Source organism: Gigantopelta aegis, chromosome 10 (assembly GCF_016097555.1).
Source record: "Gigantopelta aegis isolate Gae_Host chromosome 10, Gae_host_genome, whole genome shotgun sequence".
NCBI lineage: Eukaryota > Metazoa > Mollusca > Gastropoda > Neomphalida > Peltospiridae > Gigantopelta > Gigantopelta aegis.
In genome coordinates, this window is record NC_054708.1 from 35,196,287 (window position 1) to 35,211,353 (window position 15,067).

At 39.6% G+C, this 15,067-nt stretch overlaps 1 protein-coding gene across 2 annotated transcripts; it reads right to left on the bottom strand.

Moving 5' to 3' along the window:
* Positions 1 to 1,668: 1,668 nt before the first annotated feature.
* LOC121383958 (zinc finger protein 485-like) lies at positions 1,669 to 8,916 on the bottom strand. Of its 2 annotated transcripts, none has more exons than XM_041514072.1 (4): positions 8,827 to 8,916; positions 4,303 to 5,179; positions 3,576 to 3,871; positions 1,669 to 2,247 (listed from the first exon to the last, which is right to left on the bottom strand). In XM_041514072.1, the coding sequence occupies exons 2-4, from the start codon at positions 5,150 to 5,152 to the stop codon at positions 1,915 to 1,917; spliced, it is 1,479 nt and encodes a 492-aa protein (XP_041370006.1). In that variant the 5' UTR covers positions 5,153 to 5,179; positions 8,827 to 8,916; the 3' UTR covers positions 1,669 to 1,914. The 2 variants fall into 2 exon arrangements, with proteins under 2 accessions (XP_041370006.1, XP_041370007.1); XM_041514073.1 differs by having other exon boundaries at positions 8,823 to 8,888.
* Positions 8,917 to 15,067: the final 6,151 nt, after the last annotated feature.

Consider the following 15,067-nt stretch of genomic DNA (forward strand, 5'->3'; position numbering starts at 1 on the left):
AGGGTCTTCTTCAGGGAGGCACTGTAATATAGGGTCTTCCTGGGAGGCACTGTAATATAGGGTCTTCCTGGGAGGCACTGTAATATAGGGTCTTCCTGGGAGGCACTGTAATATAGGGTCTTCCTGGGAGGCACTGTAATATAGGGTCTTCCTGGGAGGCACTGTAATATAGGGTCTTCCTGGGAGGCACTGTAATATAGGGTCTTCCTGGGAGGCACTGTAATATAGGGTCTTCCTGGGAGGCACTGTAATATAGGGTCTTCCTGGGAGGCACTGTAATATAGGGTCTTCCTGGGAGGCACTGTAATATAGGGTCTTCCTGGGAGGCACTGTAATATAGGGTCTTCCTGGGAGGCACTGTAATATAGGGTCTTCCTGGGAGGCACTGTAATATAGGGTCTTCCTGGGAGGCACTGTAATATAGGGTCTTCCTGGGAGGCACTGTAATATAGGGTTTTCCTGGGACTGTAATATAGGGTCTTCCTGGGACACTGTAATATAGGGTCTTCCTGGGACTGTAATATAGGGTCACACTGTAATATAGGGTCTTCCTGGGAGGCACTGTAATATAGGGTCTTCCTGGGAGGCACTGTAATATAGGGTCTTCCTGGGAGGCACTGTAATATAGGGTCTTCCTGGGAGGCACTGTAATATAGGGTCTTCCTGGGAGGCACTGTAATATAGGGTCTTCCTGGGAGGCACTGTAATATAGGGTTTTCTTCAGGGACACTGTAATATAGGGTCTTCCTGGGAGGCACTGTAATATAGGGTCTTCCTGGGAGGCACTGTAATATAGGGTCTTCCTGGGAGGCACTGTAATATAGGGTCTTCCTGGGAGGCACTGTAATATAGGGTCTTCCTGGGAGGCACTGTAATATAGGGTCTTCCTTGGAGGCACTGTAATATAGGGTCTTCCTGGGAGGCACTGTAATATAGGGTCTTCCTGGGAGGCACTGTAATATAGGGTCTTCCTTGGGGACACTGTAATATAGGGTCTTCCTTGGGGGCACTGTAATATAGGGTCTTTCTTGTGCACATAGTAATAAAAGGTCTTACTCAGTGCTACTGTAGGGTCTATTAGTTACGCGGTTTTTTGACAGGGCATACAGGATTGTACATCCCTCCAAAATCTGTATTTCTTGAGGCAAAGCCGAAGGAAATACAGATTTTGGAGGGATGTACAATCCTGTACGCCCTGTCAAAAAACCGTGTCACAAATTTATTACCTTTTAGATCTTTGTTTTATAATTAAACTAAAATTACACTAATAGTCAAACTTTTAAATAAAGTATACACACATTTTGAGTTTAATAACATAACATGTCATCAAATTCCTAAAAATGTATTGGATTTTTTTGTTAACAAGGTATTTACTGCTTTTTTGTTAGCTGTTTCAGCTAGGATTCCAGGTGGTTTCACCTTAAAATCATGACATTTTGAACCCGGTATTTCGCAAAGGGAGACAACTCTTAGCGTTTTATTGTATTGCAGGTTTTAAACGTTTATGATTGCCGTATGTTGCAATCGGGGAAAACAAAATTGAACATCTGAAGCTGAACAAAAATATTTGTCATGTTGTACTAACTTGTAAAACCTGTGTAAAAAAAAGCATGTCAAGTTATTACTTAAAATATGTTCATGATAATTAGCACAAGTTCTAACACAGTAACTGATTACGCAATGCTATATTCTAGCATTAGTTTTTAATAAGCGAAAAACTACAATCTAGCACATTCTTTGGCCAAAAATGCTCAAGAAATCTTCAAATACAATTTACTGAGTTGTGGTATTCCCATTCATAATGAATTCAAGACTTTTAACAAATTTAATCAGTGTGGCATGTTGGAGAAAATACCCAATAATAACAACATAAAAGAAACAAACAAAAGGTCAACATATTATGCGGCAGCTGATTCAAGCCTTCCCATCTCTGTGCAGCTGCTGGTGTTGTTTCATCACCTTAAGTGATGGAAACCGTTTTTGACACACTGTGCAAGTCAGTCGGCCAGCATGGATCTTGAGGTGATACACAAGCTGGCTTTTGTCGGCAAACTTGCGAGGACACAAATGACAAGGGAAGAATTCTCTGGTGTGTATCTTTTGGTGGTTTCTCAGATGAGTTGTGTATAGGGTCTTGTAGTTGCACTCGTCACACTTGTGGAATGTTCCGTGATTCAAGCTGGAGGAAGAAATCTTGTTCCTGTGGCTTCCTGACAACTTGCTCAAGTAGCAATGTAATGTAGTATTCTGAAGAAAATAAAAAACTCATTAGGTATTCTTTTCAGCTGACTCTAGATTTAAAAATATATAATACTATCGACAATCGTACCTTCCTATTTAAGAATTAATATTTTATAAAGTGTTTGTAGAACTTTCAAAGTTTAGTTTGTATAACACATTGATCATGTATATATTTTTAATAACATATACTAAAGTAAAAAATGACCGTTTTCACTTTTTAATTTTACGTGTGGTAAAATCGACAAATTCAAATAAATATTATTTTGTTTGAAAAGGGTAAAGTTAGTTTGTTTTGTTTAACAACATCAGTGTTAGAGCATATTGATTTAATAATCATCTGCTTTTGGATGTCATATTTTGACATATAATCTAAGAGAGGAAACGGGCGCATGTGCAGGGGGGAGGGTATTGGGGGTCGAAACCCTTCCCTGACCAAGATAAAAAAAAAAATAAATATATTTTCTGGGGGAAAATGGCCCAATATAAACTTCGCTCAATGCAGTCTATAACCCCCAACCCCACTGAAATCCCTGCACACGCGCCTTGGAAACCCGCTACATTTTAAAAATATTTTTTTATTTTTTTTAGCAAGGGATCATTTATATGTACCACCCCACAGACAGGATATCACATACCATGGCCTTTTATATACCAGTCATGGCGCACTGGTTGGAACAATCCCGCCGATGGGGATCGATCCTAGACCGACCGTGCATTTAAAAAAAAAAACCCACATTTTTAGGTCTAAGTAATGAATAGAAATAACATATAGTCTTCATAAATGTTACGTATATCGAACAAACTGCCCTCTTCCCCTACCCTTAGAACATTACATAATTATTAACACCCCCTTACATGTAACGCGTATGCCAACTGCTGGTCACTGTCAAAATTTCAAGGCAAATCCCCCACCAACCCCTGGAAAGGTATTGTACCATACCTCTATGGATATAAATATATTTTGGAGGTATGAGACGACCCCTCAATCAAGACAGTTAAATTTGTTCAAAATCACGTGAGAAGCTCAGTGCCTGTATAAATCGTGTAAATTCCCAGTTCTACTGGCATTCTGCCAATTGAAGAAAAACAAGCTGGCCATTGGGTTTGCAGTTGACCTAGATAATGTAGATAAGCGAGCATTGCGAAACTATAGCGATGTGGTGGGCCTTTTATGTACCAAATAGAACTGGATCATCTATTCTAAATGCTTAAATAATAAAAATATTCCAGACACTGCAGCTTTAAAATGAAGTTTAAATATTTTTTTTGTCAAATGTGCTTATGGCTTTATGGTATTTTTTTTATGTGCTTTTATCAGTAAAATACAACAATACCTGTGAAAGATATTTTTCAGAGCTAGAAAAGCTATGATCAAGCCTGCTTTCGGTTGCTGTAGTTGAAGTTTCTGATACTGTTGAATGGTTTAAATAAACACCAGCATCCATTTGAAAACCTTCTTGTTCTACATTGGAATGTTTGTCTTCATCATCAAGACATACAATTTCATCTTCCACCTTCAGTTGTATGTTTTCTAGCTCAACGGTATGGACTTGTGATGAAGTATAAGACAAAAGATCATTTGATTCTTCAGCAGTGCTGAGCAGTATGGAATTATCACAACCCCTCCTTTCTGAAATTAGCATAAAACATGACATTTGAAAGTGTGGTAATGTAAATAGCAAGCTAGATAATTTGAATTACAATGCATGCACAACATGATACAGAAAATATTGTAAAATATGTGAGTAGTGTACCAACATAAGCTGACATGGACACACCGTACACTTTAACAGCAAGTTTAAAGCTGTTACCAATATTACAAATAAAGTTATATTCAAAATTCCTATTTTTATCAAGTGTTATATTTAAAGTTTATTTACACCATTTACAAATCTCTGATTCACTTAGTTACTAAATAAACTTTTTAACTTCTGTTTTCTGTGTGTACAAAATATTAAAAAGTGGCTAATGTTAAAGTAAAAATTAATAATACACAATGTTTTAATGCCATTAGCTATCCCATTTTAAGACTTTTCAACACTTTACGAAAACAGTTCCTACCTTTTTTACACCTAACAGAAATGTCTATAACTGGGGCACTTCGTTTGACCGCTCTGAGCTCTAAACTCTGGCCAGTCTTTTTCTGAACAGCTTTATGACTCTCAGACATGGATACTTCTTCCTTCCTCTGGTTACAACTAGAATTACTCAACACACTGCAAGATGCATTTACATTGACTGGAGGACTGCCACACTCTGTTCCTGATAACTGAATACACGTCCTTGGCTGAATGTGACTTTGATGTGAGTTGTGGAAAGTTGACTGTGTATCTCCAGAGTCACCAGGCTCTGCTTGTATACCTGAATAAATCCTATCTGAAGACAATTCAGCTGATGAAGGGTGCAAGGTAGGTGATGAATTTTTCAAACACAATTTCACAGATGCTTCTGAAGGACTTGTACCCCTGGAATGTCCTGAACTTGATGATAATATTGTTTGATGCTTCAAGGATGTCAGTGTCCCATGGTGTTGTAAAGCCTGTACTAGATTATCTTCATAGTGAGTAACTATTTCATCAGGATACACAACACTGTCCATTCGTTCAGGCTGAACGTCAGCAGCTTTGATTGGGATGTTTCTTGGAGCTTCACACATTCGTGGTGCTTTTGTATACAATGTTTTATGTTTCATAGTCTTGAAGGCTTTCACACAGTAGCTCTCACTGATCACATCACCAGTACTGTGAACCATCTCACTGAGAACATATCTCTCCTTCTTGTAATTGTCTATCTCTAGAGAAAGGTAGCCACTCAGCTCCACTGCCTGTTCAAATTGTAAACAATCTTGGCAACATTTTTGCATTGCTTCTACCAGACAAGAGAAAAAGTGTACAGAATACTCTTTATCCATTCTGTTAACTGTTTTGTTTCTTCACATCTGCAAAAAAAAAAATATATATATATACATACAGTAGAATCTCTTTGGCTCGACCTCAGAAGGGTCGAACACACTGCAACGTTCGAACCAAAAACAAAGTCCCAAGTGTTTTGTTCGGTAAACCCTTATATTAATTGCTGACGGGTCGAACACGTCAAGGGGCGACTATAAGCCTTCGTTCAAACTAAATTATCAGTCCCATCTGTGTTATTAGCTACATTTTCCTCGAACTTGTGATCCATCAAATATTAAATGGGAAACCACCGAAAAGGACCAACTATTGCTGCGTTTGCGCAGTTGGTTATTACAACCTTCGGATTAATTATTTAGGCGGAACGAACTATAGCCATGCAGTCCTTTGTTTATGTTGTTTGTTAGGCAGCTCTTTTTTTTTTTCTCCAGCTGTCTCTCCATGCGAGTAGACGTGTCTACGTGCGCTCTCGACCTGCCCCCCCCCCCCCCCACCTGGGGGGACTGATAGCCAGCTTTGGTACTCTGTTGGAGTTTCGGGTCACCTATACCGGGTCACGGGCAACCGTGTCTTTGGTATATGGTGACCCGCCTCCAAAGAAGAGGAAAGGAGGGACTGGAAGAGGAAGGAGGAAGAAGAAACCCGTGCTAGGGACGGCCCAGGGGGGGACAAAGCTGGCGGCCCAACCGCCAGTGGCGGTCCCTTCTGTGTCGCCGCCCCCACCGAGTTCTCCGGAGAGGACGCGACAGTCATCGGCTCCTGCACCCCCGGGCCAGCCATACTCTGCACAGGACATTGAGATGTTCCAATGGACAAGTGTGACATCACCGACCTCCACCTCCACCCCAATAGACGACGACTCTGGTGCAGCGGTCAATTATACCGACCGCTCCCGTTGAGTCGCCACAGGGACTTGTTGTTGCGGCGGCAAAAAGGAAGGCGACATCACCGACCACCCAGCCAGCCAAGACTAAGCCGCTGACGGAAGCCGCCCCCCCCCCCCCCCCCCCCCCCCCCCCCCCCCCCCCCCCCCACCCCCCCCCCCCCCCCCCCCCCCCACCCGATGACGACGAATGGAGCCCTTCCATCAGTGGACTTCGTCGCCAACTCCATCAGTACATGCAGGGGGACACGCGTGAGCCACACAGACTTCGGGGAGGTTTTCTCAACGTGAACTGGAAAACACTGGATGACGGCAGCAGCTACGAGCTACATACCAAGATCTTCAGTGGAACGAAGGGAATAGTCGTCACGCACCGAAGGGACCAGACCTACAGGCAGTGCATCCTGTTTTGGAAGCTCGACAATAGATCTATCCACAGGATGCTCAAAGCGGTCTGCGGCCCCGACTATTCCTATGTAGTCAAGAATCTGCGCCAAATAAAAGAACAGCTGCCATCACTCCGAGATACTCCAGGCTCCCCAAAGTAGACCAACCTTACCTAGGACAGGTAACCTCCTTTTCTGGGCTTAGTTGGACTCTAAAACTTTTTTTCTGTGGTTCAAAATTCTTATGTTTATTTTTTTATAAATAGTCCAACGCATTTTACTTTGGCGCCCGTTCAATCGCTCAAATCACCTTAAAACCTTTTCGGCCGAGCAGTCAAACTTATTTTTGGGTTTAAATTCTTAGTCCGGACATGATTTTAGGTGCAGTTATTCTCCGTAGACTTAGGTTTTTCCAGGTAGAACCGAAGGAATCGAAATTCAGCCAATCAGAGCATGGCCCATACTCGGTGTCTACTTGGTGCCTACTATTTGGTCCGCGCAGTCGCTGGATGCTACTAAATACTTGTATTCCAAATTCCGACCATTTCAAACTCAATCCCCCCCCCCCTGTCCTGGACTTAGTCACTGGCGAATGTCAGAGATTAAGCCCATGACAGGCGTGTGTGAAACCTTCGTGGTATATGCGCACGTTAAACCCTTACCCTGACCCTGTTAGGCAGCTATCGGTAATGATCTTTCAAGTACAGCTAGTGTTACGGTAACTGTGAGATGGACTGTGATACCAATTGAAAACAATTAGTGCACAAACGGGCCTCAACACAAAGCATGACTTTGAACACGTCTGTAAGACCAGTTTGAAATAAAACAATGGGCGAGTTAATCAGCTGTCATCACTTCCGCAACCATACATTTAATTAATACCATCAAGGGCTTTTGCATCACACAATCGGCGTAATTTCTAATAAATTATTTCACTCAGATATTTTGCTATATTAAAGTTTGCAGTTACCAAAATAATATGTATCTAATTCAACTTTCTAACTGATGTTACAGAAATATCTGATGTTGATCGAATGGTTCGGTCGAACTACCCTATGGGTCGAACACTTTCTCGAGCACCGATGGGATTCGAGCGAACGGGATCCAGCTGTATATGTACACATACACACACACACACATATATATTTATATATAATTAGTTAGATTTCCCCCAGATTTTGTCTCAACAGAAATTGTAAAAAAACATTACATGGATACAAATTCCACATACTAGATGATAAACATGTCACCTATTTCGACTTTGCTTAGATATCCTAGATGCCTTATGTATGTATGTATGTATGTATGTATGTATAATCAATGTGCTCTTGTAGTATCGTTAAACAAAACAAACTTTTTTCGATGATTGTTGGGCACTTGTCGTATTATCATGTGAGACGGCCCCTGGAAGACGGAATGGCTGAGTGGGCGATCATGTGACGCAACGTTACAATATAGGTCGGCGAACTTAGAATTTTACTGTCCGGAGTTTGCCGAAGGTTAGCTGAATGTGGGTGATATTGGGTTTATTTCTGTAGTGTGTGTACAGGTATTAGTGATTAATATCTGGATTTTTTTTAATAAATTAAAGAACTCGAAAATGATCAATGTAAATGTATTTGACGTCAAACATTGGATTGTTGTGGTATTAGAGCGGGAATCTTTGGCTATTCTTTGGTGGGCTGCGATTGAAAGAAAATTGCATAGCTTGGTCTCTGACTGTAATGAGAGCGTATAATTGTCCAAATGTCCATCTAGCTCTCTTGCAGTCAGAGTACTTCTGCTAATTTGGTGAATGTCACGTGACCTCACACGTGCCAGATCAACAAGGCCAAATCATTTAATTGCTATTATTTTCATGCCCCCTGTTGTTACAATATTGTTTTCAATTATACTGGATTTGCAAAAGGTATGCTGCATTTTTGTGTCCCATTCACTATTCAGAATGTGGGCGGGCCCATAGCCCAGTGGTAGTGCTCACACTCGATGCGCGGTTGGTGTGGGATCGACCTCCGTAGGTGGGCCCATTGGGCTATTTCTCGTTCCAGCCAGTGCACCACAACTGGTACATCAAAGGCCAGGGACCACAGGGTATGTGCTACCCTGTCTGTGGGATGGTGCATATAAAAGATCCCTTGTTGCTTATCGAAAAGAGTAGCCCATGAAGTGGCGACAGCGGGTTTCCTCTCTCAATATCTGTGCGGTCCTTAACCATATGTCTGACGTCACATAACCGTAAATAAAATGTGTTGAGTGCGTCGTTAAATAAAATATTTCCTTCCTATTCCGAGTATTCAGAATGTCAATTGTAAATAATAGTGGTTCGGACTTCAGGCTGAGTGACACACTTTTTTAAAGCAGGTAGACATATTATGGAAGACATTGCATCACTCTGAAAAATACCTGCCTTAAACAGATCGATTAAAACCTTTGATCACTGACACAGTTTACTAACAATAACTGTTTTTCCATAAATAATCACAACGCATGGGAGTTATCTTCCCATTATAGGTTTGTTCCACCGATGATTTCGACGGTTCATGTCTGAGCACCAATAGAGTACAGTCCTTCCGAGCCTCCGTAAACAATGTTTTCTTGTTTGTTTTTGTTTTTTGTTGGTTTTTGTAGGTTTTTGTAAATAATTTCAGTTTGATCTTACGAAAAGTAAAAGTGTTTTGGAAGTTACAACAAAAAGAAAACACACACACACAAAAAAACCCACAACAACAGCAACCACACAATCCCATACTATTGGTGTGTGAAATTTAGAAAACAATCGGCTAAAAAATAAAACTTGTAGTAAATTATTAAATACCATAGTAAGAAAACGGAGTTCCCTGTGGAACTGCATTTAAAATAATAACAACAACAATAATAATAATTCTGTAATAAATAAATAAATAAATAAATATACTAACTAATTAATTAATTAATTTTACAAATAAAATAAATAATATATTTTTTAAATAAATAAAATAAATAAATATATAATAAAATAAATAAATATATAAATAAATAAATAATTACCACGGCGTTGAAGGGACATAGAAAAAAATAATTTAAAGCGTGCCCACGAGTTATTAAAGCGTGCGCACGAGATATTAAAGCGTGCGCACGAAATATTAAAGCGTGCGTACGAGATATTAAAGCGTGCCCACGAGTTATTAAAGCGTGCGTACGAGATATTAAAGCGTGCCCACGAGTTATTAAAGCGTGCGTACGAGATATTAAAGCGTGCGTACGAGTTATTAAAGCGTGCGCACGAGTTATTAAAGCGTGTGCACGAGTTATTAAAACGTGTGCACGAGTTATTAAAACGTGCACATGAGTTATTAAAGATTACGCCCAACCTTTGACGCCATTGAGAAATGGACAAACTTGGAGAGTTTCTGTTAAAAGATCGCGGCATTCCAGAAGAGGATGAACAACGAATGCGAGACAAGAAGGTACGAATAACGAGTTCTTATCGTCTGATAAATAATTTAACGTCTACGGTGTTTCAGCTATATCTATACACTGTATATAGTCGCATCTTCCGCCCCAAAAATTTCTCATTCTAGGCTACAGCTACATTCAGTGACGAATAATCACACAGGTTGGGTAGGAATCGCTTAGCGATAGGTTTCAGTGAGTGAGTTAATGGTATTTAACGAATCTGCGATAATAATTTAAATATTTGAGACGATAAAACATTTCACAATGGTAATAATCTACATTTTAATAATCTCTCTCTCTCTCTCTCTCTCTCTCTCTCTCTCTCTCTCTCTCTCTCTCTCTCTCTCGCTTTGTTTCTCTCTTTCTGTAAACGGCGAATGATAATACATATTAGAACTTTCCAATAAGATTAATTAGTGGTGTACCGATGATAGATTATAATCGAAAATTGATCGGTTGTGGCTCTAGCGATGTGATGATCGAATATGAAATCCACAATCGATTGTCGCGGAAAACTTCTACAAACCTTCTTTAAATCCAAATTTCATGCAACAGATCACTGCCCGAGTTTAAAAGTGTTTAAACGTAAAAATGACTGAATCAGATATTTTAGATGATGAACTACGTTGCTATGTTAAAAAATCAACATGGTGAACATGGAAAGTAGTAAGTCTGATCCTTCTCAAGATCATATACATGTATATTCAAACCGATCATATAACAGTACAATCCGATTACATCCGATAATCGATGATGGAATTCTAACCGATTCCCATCACTAGGGCTAATTGCTCTAAGCAATATACACTTAAATGTAAGTGATAACATTGTCTTTCTCTTTTACAGTTTGACTGTAGTCTCCTACTCTTGCTGGATGATGAAGAACTGTCTGATTATTTGCCTTTATATGGAGATAGGCTTGCTGCAAAGAACTTTTCTCGTATTCAAGTAGGGGAATTAAATTCCGAAAAGGCAACGCGTAAAGTACATTTAAGAAATCTACGTGCAAAAATGCACAAACGATCACCAGCATCCGACGACGATGATCGTTATGGACCCTCTACATCGACCAAGTGGACAGGAAACAAAAGTGCTTCAAAGACTACTAGACGTGTGGAACTAGGATGGGTGCATTTGGATGAGTGTAATCATCAGTACAAACAGGTTCAGTCAAAAACTGGGGGAGGAATACGACATCTCAAGGTGTCCAAAACTATTACAGCTGGAGAACTTCTTGACATAGTTAAACAGCTGTTTTTCCCGGATGGCAAGTCCAACAGAGGTCAAATGGATGAATTTAATGTTAATATCAGAGACTTTAAGCACGATGTTGTCGATACAGCATGTACCAATGCACCAAAGTGAGATTGCCTCGCCTCTACATGAGTACATGTTGCAAAAAGGATTCACTGGACATAGCCGATGATTCATGTAATGATGAACTGCCAGCACTATCAATTGCACTTTCAGATGAGACAACATATATCAATACTATTATCGATGGTCCGATAGGAAACGAACATCCTTTAGAATCATCAGACATGCTTGAAAATAGCACCAGTGACGTTGACATTAATTTCCAACAATTTCCCAGTACCTCAAACGAAGAACTAGATGCTACATTGCCCTATTCTACAGAGCACATGGCAGGTAACACAATGAGACTTCATCGAGGCAACTGCCTCATGGAAATGATATCATATTTCAAGGACCCGACAGTACTTTCAACTGAAATCACTGCGATCATGATTTTTCCAAATGGCAACGAAGAATTGGGATATGGTGATGGAATGTTTAGAGATTGTCTGACGGAGTTCTGGACCGATTTTTATGAAAATTGTTGTGATGGCAATGCAATGAAAGTTCCTGTCATCAGGCATGATTTTCAGCACGAAGAATGAAAAGCAGTTAGCCGTATAATATACAAAGGATGGATTCAGGCAAACTATTTTCCAATCCACATGGTACCAAACGTTATAGAAATGGCTATGTTTGGTACGAGTACTACTGACCTCATAGATTCATTTCTGGACACTCTACCAGCAGAAGACAAGACTACTCTGAGCATGGCGATGACCAACTTCTCATCAGAGGATGTGAATGACCTGATAGAAGTTTTAGACAATTATAAATGCAGAACACATCCGACAAAAGACAATTTGAGGAAACTTGTACAGGAACTTACCCACAAGGAACTCATTCAGAAACCTAAGTACATAATAGACTGCTGGTCAAAAGTCCTGGAAGACATGGGCAAGGTTCTCAGTCCCGAAGACTTACAGAAATTGTATGTGAAATTGGTACCAACTAATAGGAAAGTATGCAAGATACTTGTACCGGCGAATGTTATGTCTGAATCGGAGATGGAGACAGTGAACCACCTGAGACGATTTGTACGTGAAATGAGTCCATCTACATTAAAGCAATTCCTGAGATTCACAATGGGTTCAAATTTAATGCTGCAAACGCCCAGTGTCATTACCATAACATTTGCCAAACGAACTGGACTTGGCCGATGCCCAGTGGCACACACGTGTGGTCGAGTTTTAGAACTCCCTACAGAATATGAAAGGTACACAGCCTTTCGTTCTGAATTTAACAACTTGTTGTCAAGTGGTGTTTGGATCATGGACATTGCGTAGATAGTAGTAAGGTGGATGTATGGCAGATTAACTCCTCCAAGCAAGTGAACGAATGGTTGCTTTTTAGAACTGATGCAATGCACAGATGTCGAGTTTAGATTTATGTTTTAGATAGTTTTACACAAGGGTCTGGTTTAGACCAACACAACCTGATAATCATAATTAATTATCTTCTTTTTTTATAACTGGGTGCTTTCCAGAATTGATGCGTTCTTTATTATTCAAATATTTGTACAACTTAGAGTTTGATGGCACGTTGCTTTAGTAGCCGATATATAAATTACGATTATGCATGCACCAATAAGCAATTGTCATTTAGCTTTCACAGTTTCAGTAGTTTATTAATGTTTTGCGATTCCTAGTTTGTTACAGAAATGTCAATGCTGCAAGTATGTGCACTGTGAAATCGTATTTTACCCCTGAATACTATATTGAACGCCTAACACTTTGAAAATTAACAATATAACAAATTAATATTTGAACAAGTTTTATTATTATTTGTTTTAGATAGAGCTGAATGTTTAGTTGGTCCACCATTGGTTTTTTGTTTGTTTGTTTTTTTCGTTGTATTTTTTTTTAAGTTTAAAATATCAACTTCAAAAATATATTAAGTTTTTTATTTCTGTGAAAATTTGTTTACATTTATGTACAGTTCTACAAAAGAAATGTTCATTGAATAAAGATGTATTAGAAAAACCTAATTTATTCATGGACACATACATGTTTGTCACAGTGAATTCTCCGATCGCGATGTGAAATATCTTCTTGTTCCTATCAGCTTAACTCACTCACAATATGCTAGCCATCAGCAAGCTACATATCCAGATCTCGTCTGATGCAATTCCGTAGTCTGAAATACAGGTTGGAAGCCTCGTATGCATCAACAGGGAGTGCCAGTCCGTATTCTTCCATATACATTAATCCAAGCTCGTTCACATCTTCATCACAAAGTGGCATATTATCCATAAATGTACATTCAATCGAACATGCTTCTAGTCGGTCCAGCTCCACCTCACATAGGTAATTTCGTGTGTTGTAGATCTGTGGTACGGAGTAGAGTATAGAAAGTCGACCCCCAGCAACATACCTTGACGATTGTATGCGATGAGCATTCCATACTTTCTTAGTCTCTAGGAGATCTTCCTGTATTAACATACACATTTTCTCATTAATATTTAATTAAATAATATTTATTTGTCACGTACGCACGAAAGAACATTGGCTGCGGATAGAATCTTAATATCAAAGGGAGGTAATACCACGATTTGCATTCTTACATATAGGGTAAATGGCTAGTATTCATTTCACTAACTAAAGCTTACAGTGTATTGTAGGACACAATTTAAAGTGAACTAAATGATGGTGTGACGGGAAAACCATATTAACGCATCAGTTGTATTATATAACGGAGTGCATGTGAACGGAGTTACCTAATATACAAGAACTATTAATAGCAGCCCATATATCAATCTACTTAAAGTTTAATATGATCTTGTTTCCGCTACGTTCCAAACGAAGATTTAAGGGAGTCTACAATATTCCTATAGATTATGAGTCCATAATATATTGTTCTTATCCGATAAATAAGTAAGCATCCTCGGAAACACATGGCCCTTGACTACTAAACATCCGCCAATGGGGTGAGTTTATCTAAACCTCCGTTCTGCAGCGAACGCGGTGTTGTGTGGTTTAAAAAATTAATATAAACCAGTCAAAGCCCGTGTTATTTAACGTGGGCGGGTTTTTTCACTCTCATGTCATGTTCACAATGCTGTCCAGTTTTGAAACTTAAGAGGAGCTATCTGATTGGCTGACCTTTTAATTTATATTCATCCTGGAGCAAAATGGTCCGTATTACCTAGGGCCTTTGGTCATGTCTTTCAGAGGATGGGACATAAGCTGAACTGCTTATTTAATCCATAGTCTAGACCACCTCTTAGCGTTATATTGCCTCAGACTTCACCGAAGATCAATGGGACAATGACCACAAGATGTTTTTAGATCTTTGTGTTGGTAAATGGCAGAAACAAACCAAGAGTTAATTTTAATTCAGTTGAATATGCATCATAATGTTAAGTGACTGTATAACACACTTATGCATAGTTATTATGATTGACTTGCTGGTAAGTATAGTACCTTGATAATATGTAGAAAACAAAATTGGATTAGGCTTTTGTCCAAGAAATCTCCAGAGAAGTAACCATCGTTTTTTATGTCTTGAAACAACGACATCCAAAACTGAACATTCTGTCGCCTTAGCATTCCCCACCAGCATTCTATTCTTTGGTTGTGTTGACTTGTTCCAGTAAGGTAACATGGGTAACGATATGGTGCCGTTTCACTGAGAAACTGCTGCATGTGGGCAACTCTAACGTTTTCTGTACCCATGTCTGTTCGTACACACACTGGCCGTCCCTTCAACTTTCGACATGCTTCCACAAAATACCCAGCAATAACACGTGGTTCGCTGTTGGTTTTGGCAGCCTCCAGCCATATTATCTTTCTAGAGAACCTGTCAATGCAGCCATTGATACAAATTCCATATGGTGACAGTTTGTCGTAGGAATCAAT